Below are 23,753 nucleotides of genomic sequence, written 5' to 3'. Positions count from 1 at the left end.
TACGTCCAAGGTCCAAAAGAACCTGCCCATACGCAATAACGGGAGCACGACTATCAGCCGAGGAGCGGGGGAAGCCCAAGTCCTTTGTGTCCATCTCAGGTAATAGAACCGGATCTGAGTGGAAGTCCAGGAGTGATGTCTAATGTGCACATGTCCTTGCATTGAAATCCCCAACTAGGAGGACCTCTTCGCATCTAGAGAGCTCCACAATGTCTGAGTAGAGATCTAGATAGGGGGATACCCCCGTATCCTCACGAAGCATCCGTGCGAAATGTGACGTCTCAGGAGGAAAGTAGCAGACTGCAATAAAGAGGTCGCGTGTGGAGGGGCGTCGAAATCGGAGCCATAGGTAACGGGCATGGACATCCCCTCTAACCACGGAGATCAAGCTCGTGAGCGCTGAACGAAGGAGTACTGCAACTCCGCCTGACCCTCGGACCCCCCAAAGGTGTCGCAACATAGTAAGAATGCTCACATCCGACACAAAGTCAGCTTTACTAGAGGATGTTTTCTTCTTGGTAGTCACCACCATGAACATTGGATTCTTCCATCAGTCAAGCCTAAATCCTTTCTCTCCCTCTTCCAACTCGACCAACTGAAGTGCCATTGAAACATCTTCAACTTCAGTCACTTGATGCAACTCAATCTCTTCTCTACAATGGAGAAGTGGTCTCTAATATTTGACAAAGAAACCTCACAATACTCTGTATCATAATGAATTGCAAGAGTCTTACTCTCTGAATATTGCAAGAAGGCAATAGCAGGCGGCATTATGGTGGGGGAGAAAGAATCCTAAGAGTTCAGCAGAGCAAAGTGGTTTAAACAAGAGGTAAATTCATACAAGTGCGACCACCTCTGAGGAAAAAAACACTTTACATGAAAGGTGGCAGGCATGAGCTGCCTTATGTCATGGAAACCACTTAGTAGACTTCGAGTACAACTAATCCCTAACATTCTTCCTTATGTCTAGTTGAAGAGAGAGCGGGATTTTCAGTTGGTAGCGATCCGCTCCTCCACCTCTGGTGTAGTGCGCGGGGCCGCTGTGACTGTATCAGTGAGAGAGACAACCTCCTGACGGAGGTGAGTGATCTCCTGGCACATGCTCTGAATAAGCTGATCTTGTGCTACGGTATGATCTCGTAGTCGATGTAGCTCCGTAAAGATGTAATCTATCGTCTCACGTGGGACCCGGTGGGGTGCGAACTGGAAAATGGCGTATGGCTGAGGGGGCGTGGGAGATAGGCTGGCTGTATATGGCAGAGGAGTGGAGAAAGGCTGCTGGGTGAGGGGAAGGGGGGACATAAGAGTGGTGGAGACAGAAGGGAGCTGTGTGGGGGGTGAGGAACTGTGACCCTCTCCTGTGGGGGGCAGGCTGAGTGGTACACTAGTGAGGGAGGCAGTGGTCGGAGTAGAGATGATGGCTGCGGGAGAAAGAACTGCATTGGTGCCCATTGCATCCGATGTTTTCAGGACTGGTTGGCTATCAATTGCTAATCCACTCCTGGAGATGCGTTTTGTGATCTCTCCCACAATTGGCTTTGGAGATTGTTTGGGTTTGTGGGCCATTGTAGGACTTGTTCAGGTGCACGATTTCCTGCAGAGGCAGATCTTGTTCAGCATTGCTGTAGGGGTGCGCAGGCCTGCGTAGGGCCAGTGGCAAGCCAAGGCTTGCAGCAGACAAGGGCCCTCAGACCACAAGGCAGCAGGCCAAGTGCAAGCGAGGGTAGGTAGCAGGTCCCTACCGAGGCTGCGAGAGGGGGAGTGGGGCGGAGAGGCTACGAGGGGGGGGGGTGGCGCAGAGGCTACGGGAGGGGGGGGGGGCAGAGCGGAGAGGGTATAGTAGGGGGGGCAGAGCGGAGAGAGGGGGAGCGGGGAGAGGCTGCGAGAGGGGGAGGGAGAGCGGGGGGAGTGGCACAGAAGCTACGGGAGGGGGTGGCGCAGAGGCTACGGGAGGGGGTGGGTCAGAGGCTACGGGAGGGGGGGTGGCGCAAAGGCTACGGGAGGGGGGGACAGAGCGGAGCTACGGGAAGGGGGGGGGCAGAGCGGAGCTACGGGAGGGGGGGGGCAGAGCGCAGAGGCTACGGGAGGGGGTGGCGCAGAGGCTACGGGGGCGGGGGGGGGGGGGGGGGGGGCAGAGGCTACGGGAGGGGGGGGTGGCCTAGAGGGGGCAAGCGGAGCTAGGGGAGGGGGGGAGCGGCGCTACTAGAGAGAGAGAGAGAGAGAGAGAGAGATTATATGATATGATTGTACTAAAGTCATGTTGAGACCTTCAGAATCAATGGGACTGGTGACCACTGTTAAACAAGTATTGGTCATTTACATCCAATTAAAGAAATGCTAGGCCAAGGACTTTGTTCAAGACTTCTTTTAGGTAGCTCAGAGCTTTTGGGCTGGCTGTGCCAGTAGATTTCTTCAGATTACCCCTGCTGCCATCTTACTTTTCCTTGATATGTACATAAGCTCTACACTTCATGAGTATGTGCTGCTCATCTTCCACTGCCCCTGCAGGATAAATTTTGCATATCCTTTTCTCTCTTGAGATCCTGGGTCCCGCCCACCTGCCCTTCTCCACCTCTAAATCATGTGAACTGTTTTTTATTTTGTAGATTAAATGCCTTTTAAGCATTGAGATGTCTTCCCCGAGATGTCTATGCATTGTGTAACTGTCTGTCCGATTGATTGTTCCTTGATCTAGTCAAATCTTCTGTAGCATTTTCTGCGTTACTAGGTCTCTGATTTCACTTGGATCTTGTGGTATATCAGCGGTCTTTATGCCCTATATCTCCATCCATTCCTCCCCATCTCTGTACCAGACCATGGTCTTCGTGGCCTGCATGGCTTTGTGTGGTATCCAATTTGCATCCATCGTCCCGATCTTATTGAGGTACCCTAGATACTGGCGTAGAGCTTCTCCCTCCAGTGGTATCATACCGGTCTTGGCTAGTAAGATGGGATAGTGTGTTTATGTCTTGACCCATAGCTCCCCTATGATAAAGCGTTTATGCATTGTTTCTATTATTTTCCAATACGGTCTAGAGACACCAGGTGCACAAGCCAAGCATCCATAAAGAATCGCTGTTTGCACAAGCATGGCGTATAGAAATTTCCTCATCTCCCAATTCCACAGTGTGCCTTCCTGCATTTATTTTGAAATCTGTACAAGGCTTTTAAATCTCCCAAGATTCTTCTTGCCACACATGCATTCCACTTGTAAGTTGTAATTGTCTGCAAAATCCAACCCTACGTATTTGTATGTCGTGACCATTTCCAAAGACTCTCCTTCGAATGTGAGATCCATCTGTTTGTTTCGTGACCCAATCACCATTAGCTTAACATTGACCTCCATGCCTGAATATTTGCAAAACTTGCTGAAGTCTGCGGTTGTGCAAGTAAGTATGGCCAGGGCCTCTGCATCTCGCAGTAACCACTCTCTGACTACATCTGGATCTGCTGGAATTACTACTATTCCAGCTGCATTTTGGATATAATGTGGTCTTAGCTCACCTCCCATCGTTATCTCCCAAATCATCTAAACCATCAAGGTGAGTCCAGAGCTTCATCTTCCAATAAAGAGGCTAGTTGCTTCGTCAAGCCTACCCAATTCCCCAAAGCTTGGGATGGGTAGTCTAGCAGCCATGACGAGGAAAGGAAGGCTTAGGAGAAGTACACCTGTCTGAATCTTGATCACCCCCCTCGCAGGTTACCTATCCTTCAGGCATAGAAGTCACATCTACAAGCTTGAACCAATATCTCCTTCCAAAGGTTCTCACCTTCAAGCTTCTAGCACTGGTGAATCTTCCTCCGGACTCTAATAACATGTTGGAAAACAGAGCTGGAGGTTGTTTGCTACAGCCAATGTGCCCCACAACAGAAGAACAATGACAACGTAAGCCAAAAACCACTTAGTGCTAATACAAAGCTCACTTCTTTCATGAATGGGTACACAAGTGCATAGAGAGATGCATACAGACTTAGATCTTTGAACACTGCAGAAGTAGAGTAGAACAGTAGATTGTGTCTTTATAGATTGCTCCAAACAATATGGGCAAAATCTGATACAAAAGAAACTGTTCAGTGTGCCAACATGTAGCAGACAGGTGTTGCCTAGATGTGGACCCCTGACCACCCAAAACTATCAACTACCCCCTGCTAGCACCTTCAATCTTCGTGAGCCTGCATGCTCTCCTAGAGCTTCAGTGTTCTGTGCCATGGTGTGCTTATGGACACTCCTTGCTGCTGCTCTTCCTGATGAAGATTTGCAGACTGATTGCTCCACCAATCTCAGATCCGCTTGCTGCTGGAACTGCATAACCAAACCTCCTCCCTCAAACCTACAGGTCTTGTTGGAGGATTACATGACCAGCTATCACTCACATACTCATGCCTGCAACAAGCCATTACACTGGATCACGTAGATATAGCAACCCCGAACATATCTTAGGCAGATAGCGAGCAATAACAGCCAATGATCAATGAAGAAAGGCCGCCAAGGAAGCTGGAATCACAAACCTGCAAGTGATCTACCTAACAACACAACACGCTGAGCCCCAAGTCCCAACTAACATGCATGCTCTCTTGCCAAGAATCAGTCAATGGGCTGCTTGCATGTACAGTGTACTAAGGATAACCAACCCGAAAGTCCTACCAAGGTTTGCTCCTCCACAACAGTCATCAGGACTACCAAGGAATTAAATCTTCTCTGGTATGGATGGTGTATGAAACCATGCTAAGGGGCCCCTAGACGTTATTAGTATGACCATCATGATGTCTCACACAATTGAGGGCATTTTGGATGGCTAAGGGGTTCTAGTTTTGGATTGTTAGTTGGGATAATTATCCTAATATAATGCAGCTGTCTTTTATGATAAACAAGGGAGGCACATCAGACGTGCATTGATTGTGTTCTATCTTAGATTTGTACATATACATCAACTTGGCCTTTCTTGCTACTTCAACATGAAACAAAAAAAATCCTGCACAAACTTGTACAGCAAACTTTTAACAACTACATGTATTAAAAAGCATAGAATAAACCCTCTGCATGATTGCTATTTCAGATTATTCATATCAAGTATCACTTGTGCACAATGGGGATCAAGATGGATCAAAACAAAGATACAAAAGATTAAATTAATGTATCTGCTTATAGTGGGGGAAGATTTGCATGGTGATAATATAGTGAAAACTCAGGCGACTACTGTGAGAAAATTCATGCAAAAGCACTTACTTGATGGCATCATGTGTCCTTGAAACTTCTATGAGAATGTCTTTCCCTTGCCCCGATGCATCTTTCTGATAAAAAGATAGGAAGCTCTGTCAAAGTTTCATTTTTTTTTTTGGGTTGGTTGGTTGAGGGCGGGGGAGGGGGAGGGGGGGGCGGGGGGGTTGTGAATTCATGATAACATACACTTTCAACATATTGTAGCCCTATATTTGTTCAGATCTTCTCCATCTATTTAACATCAGATGTCACCTCATACATTTTTGGATCCGCAGTTATCCGCAGAAATCCGAAGTTCTTCTTCAGGTGCAACCTTCCTTCGATTATTATCAGACTCTTCTTGAGGGTCTGATGTTATCCAGAACCTGCACACCAGCAGAGTAAGCAACATAGCACCGTATAAAAGATCATGACGAAAGTGAATGTGTCAGATCGTGCTACATCACTAGGTGAAATACCCAAATCACCCCTTCCCTTTCTCTGATTTAGCCCATGGTCTTGTTTAGGCAGTCAAGGGCATCATGTAGGCAAGCAACAAAACAAACATATTTATAATTTCACCCACCAGCCATGAATGATTAAATAAAAAAATTGTTTTATTAGGTAATTCCAGATGTGTAGAAATAATTGGATTCCTTTGTTATAATATCCTTCAGACTAGAGAGGCGGTATCAAAAGTGTTGCTAGTTCCAAGAGGCACGTTGGGCAGCTCCAAGAAAGTATGAGAAACCATGCATAAAACAAACAGTACTCAGAAAACTCAAGTTGCAAACAGCTGCAATAGAAATGTAGGCTTTAAAATTAAGTACTTGACATTAATCATTCTTTGGCACCTGAGATAACAACGACAATGTATAAGTACAAGGATGAAAAGCAGGTTGGTATCTTTTGGATGAGAATTGGAGGTAATGAGGGAGCTCAAGGGTCATGATTGATGCATTGCATCAAATAAATGAACTAGATTAGCTGCAGGAACTGTTCAATGTAGGGAAACAACGTACAAATGATTTGAGGACCCTAGTTCTTTCCAAGCATTACCAAAATATTAGCATTCAGAAACTCCCTTCTGTATATTGACACGCAATTGCGTCCATCGTCCCATTTAATGCTGGGAAATAGACATGAATCAGCATCAATACACACATGTGTATTTTAACCATTCATTCACGGGTGCTAAAGGATCATTCTTGACAACCATGCATTCCAACCCCTATTGGATAGAGTGTTGTACAGACTCTTCAAAAGTTGCTATGAGAATTATAGATCTACTATATGTAAAATCCTGTTAGAGAAAAGAATTGCTTGCTACAGCCAACCCTTGTGCACTGCAATAAAGAAAGACTTGAGATCTCACAACGAAAACTTGAATGCCAACTCACTCCATGTGCTTATACTACTCTTCAAATATGAAGAGAATAAAAACAGATATTCATAATTCATCCAAACAAATTTCATAAATAGAGGTTGATGTCCAAATACAAATATAGCCAAAACTGTGACAAACAAATCCATCAGCAAGCATACACTGAGGTAAGCCACCAAGCCTGTACAGGCTCTGTTTGCTGATGTGACTCTTGTAGACCTCTCCTTTTCTCTCTTTTTCCTCATTTTAATCAATATTCTTTCTCGCTCAAGATACCTCAAGGAAATAGAATTTAACATATAAACAATATTTAGGAAAAAAGAGAGGATGAATTCTCTACTTTCCTACTTATCTGTTCAAGGTTCCGGAACTCCAATTTGTTGATTAGCCAATACACCAACATCGTTCCTAATCCTGATATTCAAAATTGATCCTCAAAATCAATCTTTTGAGGATCGACCACATATTCTATCCATGTAACATAACAATTGATGGCTCTCTGAAGTCCACCTGCTAAAAGCTTCAATACACAAGCCTCTCCATATGCTCTAGTAAAGTAAGCATTGTTGGACCACCTTACTTTGTCTTAAAGTGGCTTTATTGCTAGGAACCACTGAGTTTTTCCCCTCCCACTCAACTTTGTCATAGAATAGACTATCTTCTTGAGTAAGTTTCACAGCATAAACGGTCACATTGGTTTCAAGGAAGCTCAACCAACCTCTTATCATTTACCTTCATGTATTTGGTCCAACTAAGTGAAACCACCATCAACAATGCCGCAATCAAGAAATCCAGAAGGATCCCCAATCAGGAAAGGACACTGGTTCATCTTGTCCCAGAATGACATGTTGTCCAATGATGTCCAACAGCTACATCTTGCTTAACATCATTAGACAGCAAAGATCTTTGGCACTATTCTAAATTAATGTACCAGTAATTGTCCATGTTCTTTTACTTTCAAAGAACTATTGCTTTAGTATGCCTGGCATTCGGATTTTTCACAAGATAAGCCTCATCCACGATAAGACATTGTTAGAAATAACCACCTAACAGAGGGTGCATGCAGCGGAAGATAGATAGAACAGCGCAGAAACTCACACAGTGGGGTCGGGGGTGGAATCACAAACTTCTTTACTTTGTGCGCTCATCAAACATGTGCAAGCCAGTAAATAGACAATGCTCTAACTGAGATATAGAACCAACAAAATATATTTCCATCTGAAAGGACACAATACAAAAGGAGTCCAGAGTCCCACCAAATCATGGTCCTTTGTCCTTACCAAAAGGTGTTATCCTACTACCTCTGTGGCACTTCTAGATCCCTAAGCCTGGGTACTCCTCGTTGAGCTTCAGTAGACTTTGTCACCGTGCCCACTCCTTGCTGCCCTGGAAGACAGCCAAGGGTGCCACCCCTTCCTGAGCTATGTCTGCAGCTCTTCAGCCCCACTCGATCCTCTGGATGGTGGCCCAAATATATGCTGCTCTGCTGCTCCAATCTGCTGCTGGATTGCTGCCTTAGTGGATGACATATGAGCCTCCAAGGGGCTCCTTTTATAGGACCTGAAGGGCCCCAAACGGGCCCACCCAGCAGCCTCAAAATGGCTGACCCACCCTGGTCTGTAAACCAACCCAGCAGCCCCCTTTATGGGACTATGTGTCACGATCTGTGACGTATTCCTTTCTCTATTTCTAGACTTATGGATGGTTTGATGAATGGACACTTGTGGAAGGGTATGACCTTTCGACGGGACACTTGCCCTTTCGACGGGACACTTCCTAATGAGGCATAACCCTTCACAAGAGACATCCTAATGAAGAGACATTCCTATTGTAATGTACCCTCTCATCAAGGGTCACACCCTTCACAAGGGGTACACACCTCTTCATGCACATACCCTTTGGAGTACACACCTTTTCATGTGTGACTCTTCACTCTCTATATAAGAGAGGCCCAATTGTATGGATGACAATCACATCCACCCTACAGATATTCAAGCAATACAATTATTCCTTGTTCTCTGCTATCTCAGTCTCTTTTCTGTTCCTTAGCACAGTTCTAAATATAGTAAATCTAGGATTTCTTACAGTGGTATCAGAGCAAAATTCGCTCCTGCCTGTAGGAAATGCCCCCCACCTTCTAGCGCTGATCTGATACATTTTTGCCGCTAGAAGGACATCCGTGCACGTTGTGCATGGAAGAGATGGAGAGGATGAGCGTAAAATTTTTTAACGCCTACCCGGCCTAAAGTCATCCTGGCCTCTCCATCTCCCTCACATCACAAGTTGATGTGAATGGACACGACCAAAATCGTGTCCTTTCAGGTGCTTGGGCTGTCCCAAAACCAAGGGACGCACCTTTTCCACCATGGGACACACCTTTTGGTTACGAGTCTCGACTCCTCACTCATGGGACATACCCCATCGTGGGCAAAAGGACATACCTATTCATGCAGGTTCGCACCCCTTTTAACAAAAGGAACATATCCCCTCATGAACAGGTGCACCTATTCCAAGGGTCACACCCTTTCGAATAGGCACACCTCCTAGGCCCCAAGTACCTACAAAAGGGTACCTAGAGGGGTAAAAAAGGGAAAAAAATTAAACCCATCCCCTACCCCTAGGTTTACCCTAGCTACCCTAGGGTTAACTAAACCCCCAAATTAATTTTTGGGGCAACTAACCCATTAGGCAGCCCAACGAATCGTCGCAGCCATTTCCCCACGAAACTGCAACGTACGAAATTTTGGCCAGCCCTGCGCAACACCTGCGTCAGCCATACGGCCAGCCGCCAGCCTGCGCCATCCTCGCCATTTGCTGCCTGCGAAATTCGACCGTACAGCCCGTACAGTACTCCCGCCAGTCTGCCGTACAGGCCGTACGGTCAGCCAGCCTGCACCGTACAGCCGTACGGTCAGCCAGCCTGCACCGTACAAGCCGTACGGTCAGCGCAGCTCTTCATCAGCCTGCGCTATCTGCACGACCACCCCCCCCCTCCTGCGCAGTCCTTGACCAGGCCTTCACATTCCATTTGGCCTCGCCAGCCCTTTTTTTTTTCCTTTCCTGCGCAGTCCTTGCCAGCCAAGCCTCGCTCCTGCCAATCTTTTCCTGTGCAGTCCAGCCCTGGGAAAATGCTACGAGCTTCACCATCGATAGCCTGCAGCCCCTCCTTGCTTCGCCATTTTCGCCCTGCCAAATCAGCACCAGTTGCAGCTATTCGCGCGATGAAGACAGCCTGTTGACAGCCCGGACCAGACAAGTATCAAGCACTCCTCGCAAACCATTGCACCATGGACCTCCGGACAACGATTTGCAGCCTTCTTCTACGCAATAACTTGGCAGATTAAAGTATTGCCAGGTGGAGTCTTTCCAATCTGCTTTTTAAGGATTCTCTTTAACAAATTACAGCAAATGAAAGAATCCGGTAATTCACCCGGCATTTCAAGGACACCTCAGGCATCAGCTACTACACAATATCGTGTTCAAATTGCACAGCCAGCCCATTTTGGAGCCTTTGCATCTTGGGTCTTCTGTGTCACGTGCCCTCCGAGTGACTTGGATCACATCCTCTACCTTCTGCGTGAGGCACCTCAGTTACATTATTTCCTCAGCACAGTACAGGTTGTGTTCCACGAGACACGAAGATATCCGGAACACGATATTCCTCGAAAGTTTGCTGTTCATTTTTGGAGAGAATTTTACCCTTCACCTTCGGCATCTCCACGGTACTCTCCACCTCCTTCAGCTCCCAGATATCCTCCTCTACAGGTTGTACCTTCTCCAAGTCAGTATTTACATTCTGAAGGCACTCCCTCTCCTGGATATCCTCCTCTTTCGACAGCAGCTCCTTACCCTTTTTCAGATCCGTGGACTCTGCTACCTACCCCTGTCTTATCACGAGCAGTAACACCATTTTCAGAATCTCCAGTTTTACCTCCGACAGGACCTCCCTTACCAGATTTCCACGGGTGGTTCCATCCTGCCTCGCCTGCCCCCTCCAACATGAGCAACCTCAGGGAGCAGCCCGAATCCTCTTTCAGGAATGGTACAAACTAGAGCGCAAGTTCGCACTTTTCTCACAGGGATTTCCGACATGTCGCACCGCTCGCGTGAAGCCTCTCCAGAGATTAAAGAATCAAGTCCCAAAAAGACCCCTGAAGGCAACGTTCAAGGTGAATCCCTATTGCAACTTCAAATATCTCAGCTTCAGGACAGCATCTACGACTTGGTTCAAAAAGTTCAACAACTTCAAGATTCTCGAAGTCCAGCACATACAGAGGATGACGTGACGCAACCAGACGACGATGCGGACTCTTTCCCACCAGAGGTAGAAAACACTGAACTACGTGCCCTCTACCGATTACTTCAAGCTTCCAAAACTAAAAGACTTGACGTCAAACTTCCGGAAGCCTACACTGGTCAACGCAATCGCCGAACAGTTGACCAATGGCTCGCTAAAATGCGCATGTATTTTGACATTGTTGACCTCACGGAAGGCAAAAAGATCGCCTTGGCAGCCTCCCTCCTGAAGGATACAGCATTTCTATGGTGGCAAAGACGCTTAAAGAACGGAAAAAGTGTGTTAACATGGGAACGTTTTGAACACGTGCTCCGTAAGCAGTTTGTACCTGCCAATGCGGACTTCCAAGCACGTTCAAAACTCCGACAGTTGGAGCAAACGGGTTCCCTGTCTTCTTATATCTCTCAGTTCACCACATTGGCGCTGGAGATTGATGGTTTAACTGAGGATGATCGCCTTCATGCTTTCATCTCAGGCCTAAATCCCTCGTTACGCATTGATGTTCTTAAAGCAAACATCACCACCACAGATGGCGCTATTGCTTACGCAGAGCGCATTACAGATTTCCTAAACACAGGGAAGCAGAGTGCTAATCGCACACAGAACTCTCCTATGGCCAAAGGTGCTCGCCCTCAAGATAACACCAGGTTTCGAAAAAACTTCGGTAATCAAGGTCAGCGACAGTCTCAAGATCCCCAGAAGCATCAGAAATCATTTGCTGGATTCCAACAAAAGCACTCCCCCAAGGATCATGTTTCTTCTTCTTCACAAAGTCATTACCGACATCCCCAACATAAAGGTGCGGCCACTGACAAGAAGAACAGCTCCAGCACAAAAGGACTTTGTACCATCTGTACAAGCGACCATAGATGGTTCGATTGTCCCAAGCGACCAAAGCAAAATTCCAATATGGAACCTAGCACTTCCCAAAAAGAAGATGCTATCTCAGCACAAGACAAGAAAGGCAAAGCTGTTCGAATGGCGAATACCATCCACCTGAGCCTTGCCAGCAACCCCGAACCTTCCCTGGCCACTCAAGTACTTTGTGTTCAAGGATCGATTCGTGGAACAACGGTTACCATCCTCATCGACAGTGGCTGTTCTCATAATTTCCTAGCCAGTTCTGTGGTCGATAAACTTCGGTTGACCACCAGTCCTAGCCTCATGGACTATCAGATTGAACTCGCAAATGGAACAACTTTCTTGTGCAACACCAGGATTAAAAACTTGTCTTTTCACATCCAACATTATATGGACAAGTTGAACTTCGACATTATGCCTCTTTCTCGGTACGATGTCATACTCGGACAACAATGGCTCTACGACTATGATCCATCAATCAGTTTTCGCAGCCATACTTATTGAGCTAACTGGTTCTAGGGACTCTCCTTCAACCCCAGTTGCCTCTGCCCTACAAGTAAAGAAGTGGGTTCGTAAACGTCAAGTAAAGACTTCACTTCTGTTGGTTACGGCAGTAGAGGAGACACCAACAAAGGATCCTCCTGAATACCTCAACCAACCTTTTTTCCAGCCCTACCTGGATCTTTTTCCACAGGAATTGCCAAAGCAGTTACCACCTCGACGACCAGTGGATCACCCAATCGAACTTATTCCCGGCAGTAATCCACCGTCGAAACCTCCTTATCGGGTTTCTTACACTCAAAATGAAGAAATCCAAAGACAGGTCACCGAGCTACTCGACAAAGGTCACATTCGGCCCAGTCGCAGCCCTTTCGGATCTCCTCTACTACTTGTGGAAAAAAAGAACAAGTCTATGCGCCTCTGCATTGACTACCGAGCCCTCAACAAGCTCACTATCAAAAACAAGTATCCATTGCCTCGCATTGATGACCTCTTCGATCAACTTCTAGATGCAACACAATTCTCCAAGATTGATCTTCGTTCAGGTTATCATCAAATTCGCATACGAGAAGGTAATGAGTACAAGACAGCTTTTCGAACAAAGTATGGACACTATGAATGTTTGGTCATGCCTTTTGGGTTAAACAATGCCCCGGCCACATTCATGACATTAATGAACGACATCTTCAGGCCTTTCCTCGATAAGTTCGTCATCGTTTACCTCAATGACATCCTCGTTTTCAGCAGATCCCTACTTGAGCATAAACAACATCTTCACCAAGTTTTTGAAGTTCTCCTCGCAAATTCTCTCTACATCAACATTGAGAAGAGTGAGTTCTTCAAGACCCAACTCGAATATTTGGGACATGTTATTTCAGGTCAAGGTATCTCTGTGGATCCCAAGAAGGTCGAGGTAATCCGAAACTGGCCTACTCCTAAGAATGTTCATGATGTCCGCTCTTTTCTCGGATTGGCAAACTTCTACCATACCAAGGTCTATCAGTTTTCCGAAATCGCAGCTCCTATGTCCGAATTATTGAAAAGCACAGCAGTTTTTCAGTGGCTTCCCGAAACAGAGTATAGTTTCCAACAACTCAAGCAAGCACTCACTACTACACCAGTTATGGCTATTGCTGACCCAAACCTTCTATTTGAGGTCATGACCGACGCTTCCGACATCGCTACAGGAGCAGTCTTGATGCAAGAAGGCAGAGTTATTGCTTTTGACAGCCATAAACATTCTGATATCCAAACCCGATATCCGGTTTATGATAAGGAGTTTCTTGCTGTTGTACATGCTTATCGCTCTTGGAAACATTATCTCATGGGCGCCGACTCTGTGGTCAAAACAGACCATCACTCTTTAAAGTATATTTTTACTCAGCCAGTCATGAATGCTAGACAAGCACGCTGGGTTGAGTTTTTGGCCAACTTTCACATGACCATTGAGTACATACCAGGACTACGCAATGTAGTTGCAGATGCTCTCAGCAGGTTACCTCTAGCATCAGCCATGGTAATCTCTACATTATCTGTGGATGTTCCGAATTCATTCAAAGGAAAGTATTTCAATGATAAAGACTTCGGCACCGCAGTACAGGTTCTTTCCAAAGATCAACCTTCGACTTCCGAACAAAAGATTTTCTCATCCTATTCTTATACGGACGACCTTCTGTATTATCAAGATCGCGTGTGTGTACCACATGACAAGGATGTTCGACGTCTTTTGTTAAAAGAGCATCATGTAGTTCCTTATGCTGCCCATCCAGGCATCAATAAGACTTATCGGTTACTCAGTGCAACATACTACTGGCCTCAGATGAAAAGAGATGTCATCAACATGGTTACATCTTGCTTATCATGTCAACAAATGAAAGCAAGTCGACGACTTCCAACAGGACTTCTTCAGCCTCTTCCAGTTCCAACTGAAAGGTGGGAAAGTATTTCCATGGATTTTATTACAACACTACCACGATCCTCCAGAGGTAACACTCAGATTATGGTAATTGTTGATCGCTTGTCCAAAATGGCACACTTTGTTGCTTGCAAAAGCAGTGCACAGGCCCCGGACATAGCCAAACTCTTTATACAACACATCTTCCGACACCATGGATTACCCAAGAATATCATATCCGACAGAGATCCTAAGTTTACCAGTCACTTTTGGATTTCACTGTTCGAACCTTTGGGTACAACTCTACTGTTCAGTTCAGCTTACCACCCAGAATCAGATGGCCAGACTGAAAGAGTCAACCAAGTTCTGGAAGAAATGCTTCGACATTATGTTCAGTCACGCCTTGCAGCCTGGGAAGAGTATCTACCACTCCTTGAGTTTGCTTATAATAACTCTTTCCATAGTGCCATCAGCATGACTCCATTCCAAGCAGCTTATGGACACACTCCGATTGTACCAACAAATTTTGTACTTCAACATCGAGTGGCCCTAGCTGATCAACTGGTTCAAGAAATGCAAGACATTCTACTACAAGTCAGGGATCATATGCGAAAAGCGCAAGAGCGGTATCAACGGTCTGCCAACAAACATAGACGTCACCTGGAATTTAACACTGGTGACATGGTGCTATTATTTGTAGCCCCACATCGCTATAAGACGGTTAAGTCTGTGTTTCCTAAGTTGCGACCAAGATACTATGGACCTTTCCGGATCGTCAAGAAAAATTCACCTTTAAGTTACAAATTGGAATTACCACCATCATGGGGTAAAATCCATCCAACATTTCATATTTCTTGGCTAAAGACGTACATTCCAGGCGATGAAGCAGTTCCTCCTGCAGGTGATTATGTCCCAGAAATCGAAGACGATTATGTTCTCCTTATTCCTGAGCGTATTCTAGACCATCGACAGCGAGAGACTCGACATCGACTTATCACGGAATTCCTTGTTCTTTGGCGAGATCTGGACGACTCCGACGCTACTTGGCAATCTGATGAAGACTTACAGCAGTACCTTGACATTTTACAACAGTATTTTCAGAATTTACCGTGATATTTTCTACATTAGTTCATTATCTCCACCAGGGTCTTCTTTTGAGTGGGAGGGGATGTCACGATCTGTGACGTATTCCTTTCTCTATTTCTAGACTTATGGATGGTTTGATGAATGGACACTTGTGGAAGGGTATGACCTTTCGACGGGACACTTGCCCTTTCGACGGGACACTTCCTAATGAGGCATAACCCTTCACAAGAGACATCCTAATGAAGAGACATTCCTATTGTAATGTACCCTCTCATCAAGGGTCACACCCTTCACAAGGGGTACACACCTCTTCATGCACATACCCTTTGGAGTACACACCTTTTCATGTGTGACTCTTCACTCTCTATATAAGAGAGGCCCAATTGTATGGATGACAATCACATCCACCCTACAGATATTCAAGCAATACAATTATTCCTTGTTCTCTGCTATCTCAGTCTCTTTTCTGTTCCTTAGCACAGTTCTAAATATAGTAAATCTAGGATTTCTTACACTATGAGACCCACCTAGGGTGTGTGCTGGCCGACATGGTTGGTCAGCCAACCAGCCAGTCTGGACCCTATATAAGGGCAACGGGACTGCCCATTGCAGCCCCTTTCCCTGCCGTATTTAGCCCATAGAGTGCCCTGCATCTGTCCCCTTCTGGCCAACCTGATCCAGGCCTCCCTCTTGCCCAGATGTGCCAAACAGTTCGCCACCTGTGCGCCTTCTGTTGTCCTAGGTGCGTACGACAGGCTTCCCTGCTCCGTACTGTTGCTGCAGGACTCCAAACAGCTGCGTGGCAGTTCCGTACTATCTTGGTCCTCCAAAGGGACCCCGCCGTGCCAAGTAAGCATTTGATTGTGCTGCCCATGTGGCAGTCCCATATCCAAGCTTTTCTTTCCTGTTTGTATGCTGCCCACATGGCAGCCAATATGCTGCCCATGTGGCAGCCCTAACCCTAAGTACATGTGCCCACTGCTCTCCTCATATGGGGGCTCACAAATGAGGACGTGAATTTTCCAACAGACATAGCCACTTAACATTCTAAAGAGGCAATCAGGGATTATCTCCTTTCGATGTGAGGATGTTATACGTTGTTAAGACAATAACAAAATCTTCAAAACACTAGACTTTGTTGTCCACTCGGACCATGATAATGGTGCATCTTGAGACTCCTCCAAGAAGTGTGCTCTTCTAATTGAATAATCCAGTTGGACATCAATGATGGGGATCAAACTGCAACTGTTGACGAGAAACTATCTAGGTATGAAGTTGGAAGCCTAAATCTGTATTTTGCCTCTTGAGCTACCGTGTTCCACATTGACTAATGACATAGACAAACATGAGCGTTCTCCTAAACCCATCTCATATGGTCGTATACCACAGCAAAAAGGTTTGGGCCATTTGTTAGTTGCGGGTGTTCACAAAGGAGCGATTGCCACCTCTTTCAGCCAAATAATCTTACTAGAAAGGTGGCAACTCCAACAAATTCTCCCCTTGAAGGAGCCATGCCAACGCTTATCTTTGATGAGAATATATGGACGTGATGATGAGGGGAGAAGGGTGCACGGCATACCGCTTGCCAAGATTGGAAAGGAATGAATCAAAGACTCATCAAAGCTCGTCTCTTCCTCATGGATGCCTTTCAATTTGAATCAGCATTCTACTCAAACTCAGGTTATAATGAAGAACCCACTACGTCTGAGGCTACTGAGAACAATCTCCATGGAAGCAAACTTGCTATAGACCTAGCATGGTATTCTGTACACATTCATACTGCCCCACAGCATGATTTCCTCCAGTCACCAAGCCTTCATCCACTAGGGACAGCCAGATACAAGCATTGTATCACAGGTTAGGTAAAATTGCTTGATGCTCCATTTGTGACAAGATGAGGGAGATAACAGCGAGAGGGGTAGCAACGGTGCATTCCTTCTTAGAAACATCAGAACTGATGGCATCGATGATTTCCCCTTGCCCTTCCTCACAAACCTGGCCATCGTCATCTAGGTCTAATACCTACAACATCAAATATGAGGGCTTCTGTCAAGCTATCCTCCAACAACAGATTCTTTTTTGTGATTTCATGTGTGTGTTAACCCCTAAGGTGTCCATATTAAGACCTCCTTTATTGAGCTCTCTCTAGAATCCTCCCTCCTAGCCCCAATGCTTACACTTGTATTCATCCTTTTTAAGAACTTTCTATAAATGCTTGAAAAAACAACCATACAAATCAGCAATCCAAAAGGCGCTGAACAAACTTGTATTCATCCTATTTTAAGAAATTTCTAGTAATGCTTACACTTGTATTCATCCTTTTCTAAGAACTTTCTCTTAATGCTTGAAAAAAAACCATACAAAACAGCAAACCGAAAGGCACTGATTATAAGGAAAAAGAGAAAAACATGCTGTCAGAAAAACCAGCCTGTTTCCAAAGAACCCAGCTCAATCTTAGGGAATCTCTAGAACACGGGCTAACAACTAGGGTGGAGGTCGATGCATCTGGCCAAGACTTGTATTCATCCTATGGTGCCATGTGTCCTACAAACGATCTTTTCAAATGAACCCTCTCATGGGCCTACCCTATGCCCCTAGGTTTTATCCCTTTTTACTGCAAGCACAGTCAACCCCTAAGGGTTCACCCTTACCGTAACGCATCCATGACTCTGGAATTATAGTTGACACAACATGAACTTAACACGAACCCAACAGAAGATCCCAAATGCCCAAGTACCACCATCAAGTTCATCAATAGAGTCACCACCCCGTGAATTTACAAATAGTTTGGCTATCCTCGCACTAACACATGACCATCCCCTACCCCCCTGAGTCTTGAGTTCACCAAGGTCACCTCCAAACACTCCTATTTCTATGGCTCCCCAATATGACATAGTCTTCAATAGGATCAACCACCATCATGTCCAGCATTAAGTAAAGACATCCACATTCAGTTGTCATAGTAGATCCTTTACCTGGGTCTTCCTAGGCTCTATATGCACTCACAAATTTGGAAGATTACTCAACAACATAGACAACAAACTGATGCATGCATAAAGCTCAACAACCTTGGACTGAACCAAGTACAAAAGTGACCCATCATGTAACCCACAGCTTCCGCCAAAGGGCTGCTGAAGACTAAGTACCAAAATAAGGCCAAATGCTCCTAGATCTACTGCTGTACTCCCCTTTCTACCTATGCCTTTTTGAGGGCGTTCATGGTTTTTCTGAATCGAGTACAAAGGCCCAATGCGTCTTTCACGCTGCCCTCCCGTCCTGCCGACCAGCCAGCATCCAGGGCTGACCAGCGAACGTATAGACCGACCACCACTATACGTAACCGTCCAGACCAGGCCCCTGGCTGATTTAGACATGGCTGGCCATGCCCATCCTTATATCCCGACCCAAGAGGCTACGCATCTAGGGCCCACACTGGCCCCATATAAGACTCTATGGCCCTACCTTTTCTATGTGCTGGGCCATTGTTGCTGCTCATGTGGCATCCAGACCCAATCTGGATCTGCTGCCCACATGCAACCAACCATGTGCTGCCAACACAGCCCATCCCACGTACTGCCCATTTAGCAACCCTTAAAAGGCCACAGATCTGACACATGGCAACCACTTACTGCCCACGTGGCAATCCCCTCATAACCATGCATCTTGCAGGAATCTCTCCCCAATGTCCTTATTTGGGGGCTCATATATCGGTAGATGACCCCTCTGACAACATTGAGTCTGAAACCGGCCTTCATGAATCTAAAGGGCAGTGATCTTCTTCTACTCTGTCTTAAACTTCAATTACAGCCATAAAGCAAACTTTATTTACTTCAACCACTTAGCGATTCTCAGAAATAAACTTCAATTACAGCCATCAAGAACTTTATTTACTTCAACCACTTAGCAATTCTCAGAAATAAACTTCAACAACAACAAGGGGAGGCTAGAATGCCCCTGCTCAATGCAAAACAGTGTTAGGCGCCCCTTTCGGTATTTATTTACGTCTGCTGAGATGTGAAAAGCTTTACAACAAGGGATCACCCTTGAACTGTTCCTCCTCCAACTCTTATGTCAAGCTTTGGGCATCTATTTCACGATGCACCACTGAGATACAACAGGCAAATGCTATGGCATTTCCCCTCTATCTGTGCCAGCTGAAGGCATCAAGGCATCAAATGCAACCAAATGACCCTCTGGCTTCTTCCCAGGCACACCCTCTGTAACTGGGTTTCTGCTTGAGCTTACAAGGCCCAGAGAGTGCTCCAAGCAACAAAATGCACAGCAAAAGCTTCCAAAAGACCAAAAGTAAATAAAAGGAAATCAAATACAGCTGTAGCCGCTATCCGTGGAAGAGGGGCGAGTTCTTCTCTTGCACCTATCCCCTGTTTAAGCTCTCAGCAGGGTGCAGGTAACTGCCAGCTTTCGGGTAAAGAGAAAAGGAGAGGAAGAAAGCAGAAGGAAGGCAAGAAAAAGGTATAGAGGAAAGATGGTCCACAAATCTACCCCAAAATGACTAGCTCGGGATTTGTGCCTGAGTCCTCCTAAGAGAGCGTGCCAAAAGCAAGAGGGAAAGCTCCTCCTGCAGCCTGCACTCGTCCAAAACAGCTCCAGAAGCCACCATGCAGCCAAAAACACATTCAAAAAGGTCCAGAACAGCAAAAGACAACCTTGGGCACCTGTTGGAGGCATCCACGAACGTCCGTACGGATGTTCGTGCAATCTGTATGGAATTATCAGAAAGTCAAAAAATCTTTTCTGGCACTTCCTAGAAGTGTGTACTAGCCTTGGAACAGCTGAAACAGGCTTAAAAAGCTGAAAACAGGCTTGAAACAGCTGAAACAGCTCAAAAACAACACAAGAACAACTGAAGACGTCCAGCATAGTCTTCTCCTTCTCCCAAGCGTGGAAGATGCTTCCAAGAGAGCGAGGGAGAGAGATGGTAGGTGGCGGGGAGCACATGCATTTGCATGCATGCCACTTGGTCCTCCATTAAAGTCCTAACCACCATACCAAGGTTAACCCTGGGTTAAGCACGGGCTGAGTTACATTAGACTTTTCACGTCCCCGTGACAGAGTCTCTCTCTCTCTCTCTCTCTCTCTCTCTCTCTCTCTCCATAAGCTTTAGAGGAAGGGTTTCCCTCAGAATAGCAGCTTAGTAGCTACGATTATGCCACAAGCGGGGAGACAACAAAATGGCAAAAAACTATCATGGTGAGCAACCTAATGGCCAAGTTGTATGGCACTATTCTTGTGCAAAAATTCAGCAAATGGGAGCAAATGGGCAAAGGCACAGGGCGTCAAGGCACCATCCCAGGCTAGGTTTCGCTCCAAACACTCGACAATAGACCACTTGGTTGCTATAAGAACTGCATTGGAGGTACCCAAGCACAAAATAGAGGCTGTCTTTTGCTGCTTTTAGATTTCAAGAAAGCCTTGGTCAACACATTCCCACATAAGAAGCTATGGGAAAGACTAGACAAGCTCCAAGTCCCTCAAGAACTCAAAGAGGCCACATACCAACTCTACGAGAACGTATTAGCCAAATTAGCACAGCCACTTGTGGATGGGTCATGCTGCAAAGGAAAAGCTATCATCAGGGTCAAGCAAGGTTGCCCCCTACTCTTTTTGGTCTCTTTATCGACGATCTAGAAGAGAGGATGAGAATACACAACAAAGAAGGCATCCAGATTGCAGGATATGCTATATTATTGCTTATTATGCAGATTATGTAGTCTTCCTTGCAATGAGCAAGAAGTACATGCAAGCACATTTGGATGCACCGGGGAACTTCTGCAGACACTTAGGTATGCAGGCCAACGTAGCCAAGACAAAGGTAATGGTGGTTGGTACTCACATTGATGTCACTTTTGTAAGGGAGTCTTTGGAAACAGTCACCCCATATAAATACTTGGGGCTGGAATTTGCAGACAATTACCAATGAAATGCATGCGTGGAAAGAAGGCTTTTGAGAGGCTTGAAAGATGATCTAGAGGTGGAGAGGGATACGTGGGCAGGACCCAGGGTCCTTAGAGAGGAAAGAATCTGCAAAATCTGCCCCATAGGAGAGGTAGAAAATGAGCAACATCTACTCCTAAGATGCCGAGCCTATGCACACGCCAGAGAAAGCTATGGGGACAGCAGAAGCAAGCTGAAAAATCTGGTGGAGTAGCCAGCCAAAAGCTAGGAAGCTACTTCGAAGAAGTCTTGGAACACCACAACAAAGTACTCGGAGTAGCGCACCAACTAGCTCAAGATTTCTGTAATCAAATACATTTGAAGGTCAACATTGCACCCCCCCCCCCCCCAAAAAAAAAAAAAACATTTTGATATCTGAAATGCCCATGCCATGCATAGAGAGGCCTTCCATATCAGGGCCCAGGCGTTGAGATACTTTGTCATGAGTTTACTTGGGGCTCATTTTCCTATACCAATCTTTACTATGAGACTAGCTACCCAAGCTTGGCTTGGCAAGGGATAGGCCTCCCATCCAGGAATAGACAGTCAGTGCTTCTAGTACAAAACCAATATCCATTGACAAAAATTATCTTGTTCAACTCACTAGTCCGACTGAAGGCTCTGTATAGTGCTGTTTTTAAAGAACACAAGCTCCTAGCAATTGATTGGAGCAAGTAGTAGTTGTTAAAATGAAGATGACCTCCTGCATCCTTGTAATGAGCACTCTATCCCACACCACATCATAATTGCAAGGTTTGGGAGTTGCCCTTGCAATTGTGAACAATCAGATATTTGCACAAGTCTAGGAACTATGAGCTGAAAGGCTTCCAGACAATCATTGTCTTCTTCCCCCCGGCTTGAAGGACAAGACAACATGATGTATTGGTATGCAAAAGTCACATGATGGTTCACAAACATGGGTCTGAAGATGGTGGGTATAAAGATGTCAAGGCTACTCCCCTTCAGTGTAGTTAACCATGCACCTACCCAGGCACGAGACGAGCCAAGTCATCAGGCTGGACTATTCTAGCTTCACAAACCCTTTAGCATTGATGACATCAGTGGGGAGGTCATAATAGCTAGTCCCTGCTATGCATATAGGATTTATGGTTTTCAACTTTGTATAAGAGTGTCGAAAGCTTAAGCTGCACTGTGTGTTTGGTTGTAAGATGAGAGTTTGCACATGTTCCTGAATTCATCTGGATATACATTTTAAGTTATATTAGGGACATGCTAGTTAAACGTGACTGATATTCCACGGAGAACTGTTTCATAAAAAAACCATCAGACAACAAAGCTTCGAGAAGTGAGTTACTTAAAAGGTAAACTGAAGTTGAGCTCCAGACAAGTTCTATCTCATTTACAGAAGTTATGAAGGTATGTATCATGAAAAAGACAAGGCAAAACCTGTTCGTGAATAGCGTGCCTATTAAAAAGCACGCAACACAAGCGGCTATGAGCACCTTTGGAGACACACACCCCGTTCCTCTCGATCGCATTGGCTCTGTCTGGTAGATGCACTTGCACACCAACCCCTATCAAGCTAACCGCGAGCTTGTATGTAGACCTGCGCTTCTATCCACTAGCCAAGCCAAGCGAAGCGATCTGTCAAGTAGAGAAGGGAATGGGATATCAAAGGGCCAACTATCCGTTACTCTTGATATGCAAAATCGTCGCTTTGCGCTGCTCCCAGATAGAGGATTGACGGCAGAACTTTCTGCTACAGATCGCTTCCACCTTTCTGAAGACTATCCGTGATCACCGAACTCGCTTCCTCTGAATGCTTGCAAATGTGCCAGCCGCACTTGAGGACTGCTGCTCAAAACTAGAGTTCTGCAGACTGTAGTGCCGGATGTGCTGGACCCAAGGAAGAAAAGGGAGCCCTTTCTTCTGCTGATGGTGTTAGGCAGTCTGCATGCCGATCTCAGGGGAGAATTCTGGTGAGGCGAGCATTCTCAAGACCGAAAACCGGTGCGGGACGAGTTGAAGGATATCTAGTGTGGGATGCAGATGAAGCAAGGCTATGAGAGGTGAAGAGAGGGAAGGAAGGAAAGGAAAGGGTATGGAAAGGAATGAATGGAGGGAGGAAATGGGCAATGGCGATGGAGATGGAGATGGAGATGGAGATGGAGATGGCGGTGGCGAGGAAGGAAGGGGAAGAAGAAGGGGGGTTTTCTGACGAAGAGTAGTAGAGTTCCGCTGGTCTTCAACTGCAAAACCGGCTTTGTCCCCCTTCCACGTCATCCTCCACGTGTCACTTGCCTTCCATGTCACTGTCCCCGCACGTCTGTGCCACTACATGATTATACCTCGCTCCTTGGACACTTCGCTTCTCCAGAATTCAAAAATGGGCACCGGTGACCCGGGGTGGAAGTGCGTTGGGCAAGGCTTGTGGGGCGAGGCAGCTAGCTCGAGAGGGTGCAAGCCCTTGGTGCCAATTCTTGCGTTGTTTCTTCCTCTCTCTTTTTCAAACCTCAAGGTGACATCTGTATAGAGAAAAAGCATCCAGTTCTAGAGACAGAACAATGTCAGTTATGTATCGTATCAGTTTCTAAGTAGCACTCAAATGAGTTCG

At 45.9% G+C, this 23,753-nt stretch overlaps 1 protein-coding gene across 1 annotated transcript in view; it reads right to left on the bottom strand.

Annotated features, from left to right (window-relative positions):
• LOC147899921 (beta-1,6-galactosyltransferase GALT31A-like) overlaps positions 1 to 23,339 on the bottom strand; it is a 35,325-nt gene extending 11,986 nt beyond the window's left edge. Inside the window, exons 1-3 of the mRNA XM_087376557.1 lie at positions 22,586 to 23,339; positions 5,481 to 5,586; positions 5,228 to 5,292 (exon numbers count right to left, since the gene is read on the bottom strand). Coding sequence (XP_087232683.1) covers positions 5,228 to 5,292; positions 5,481 to 5,586; positions 22,586 to 22,677 — 263 coding nt within the window. The 5' untranslated portion in view covers positions 22,678 to 23,339. The remainder of the gene's footprint in view (positions 1 to 5,227; positions 5,293 to 5,480; positions 5,587 to 22,585) is intronic.
• Between the last annotated feature and the right edge of the window lie 414 nt (positions 23,340 to 23,753).

The sequence above is a fragment of the Dipteris shenzhenensis genome, chromosome 7 (genome assembly GCF_047967505.1).
Source record: "Dipteris shenzhenensis isolate YYH24624 ecotype China chromosome 7, Dip_SZ_1.0, whole genome shotgun sequence".
NCBI classification, from domain to species: Eukaryota; Viridiplantae; Streptophyta; class Polypodiopsida; order Gleicheniales; family Dipteridaceae; genus Dipteris; species Dipteris shenzhenensis.
Note: the sequence above shows the minus strand (reverse complement) of the source record. Positions and strands in the feature narration are given on the sequence as shown.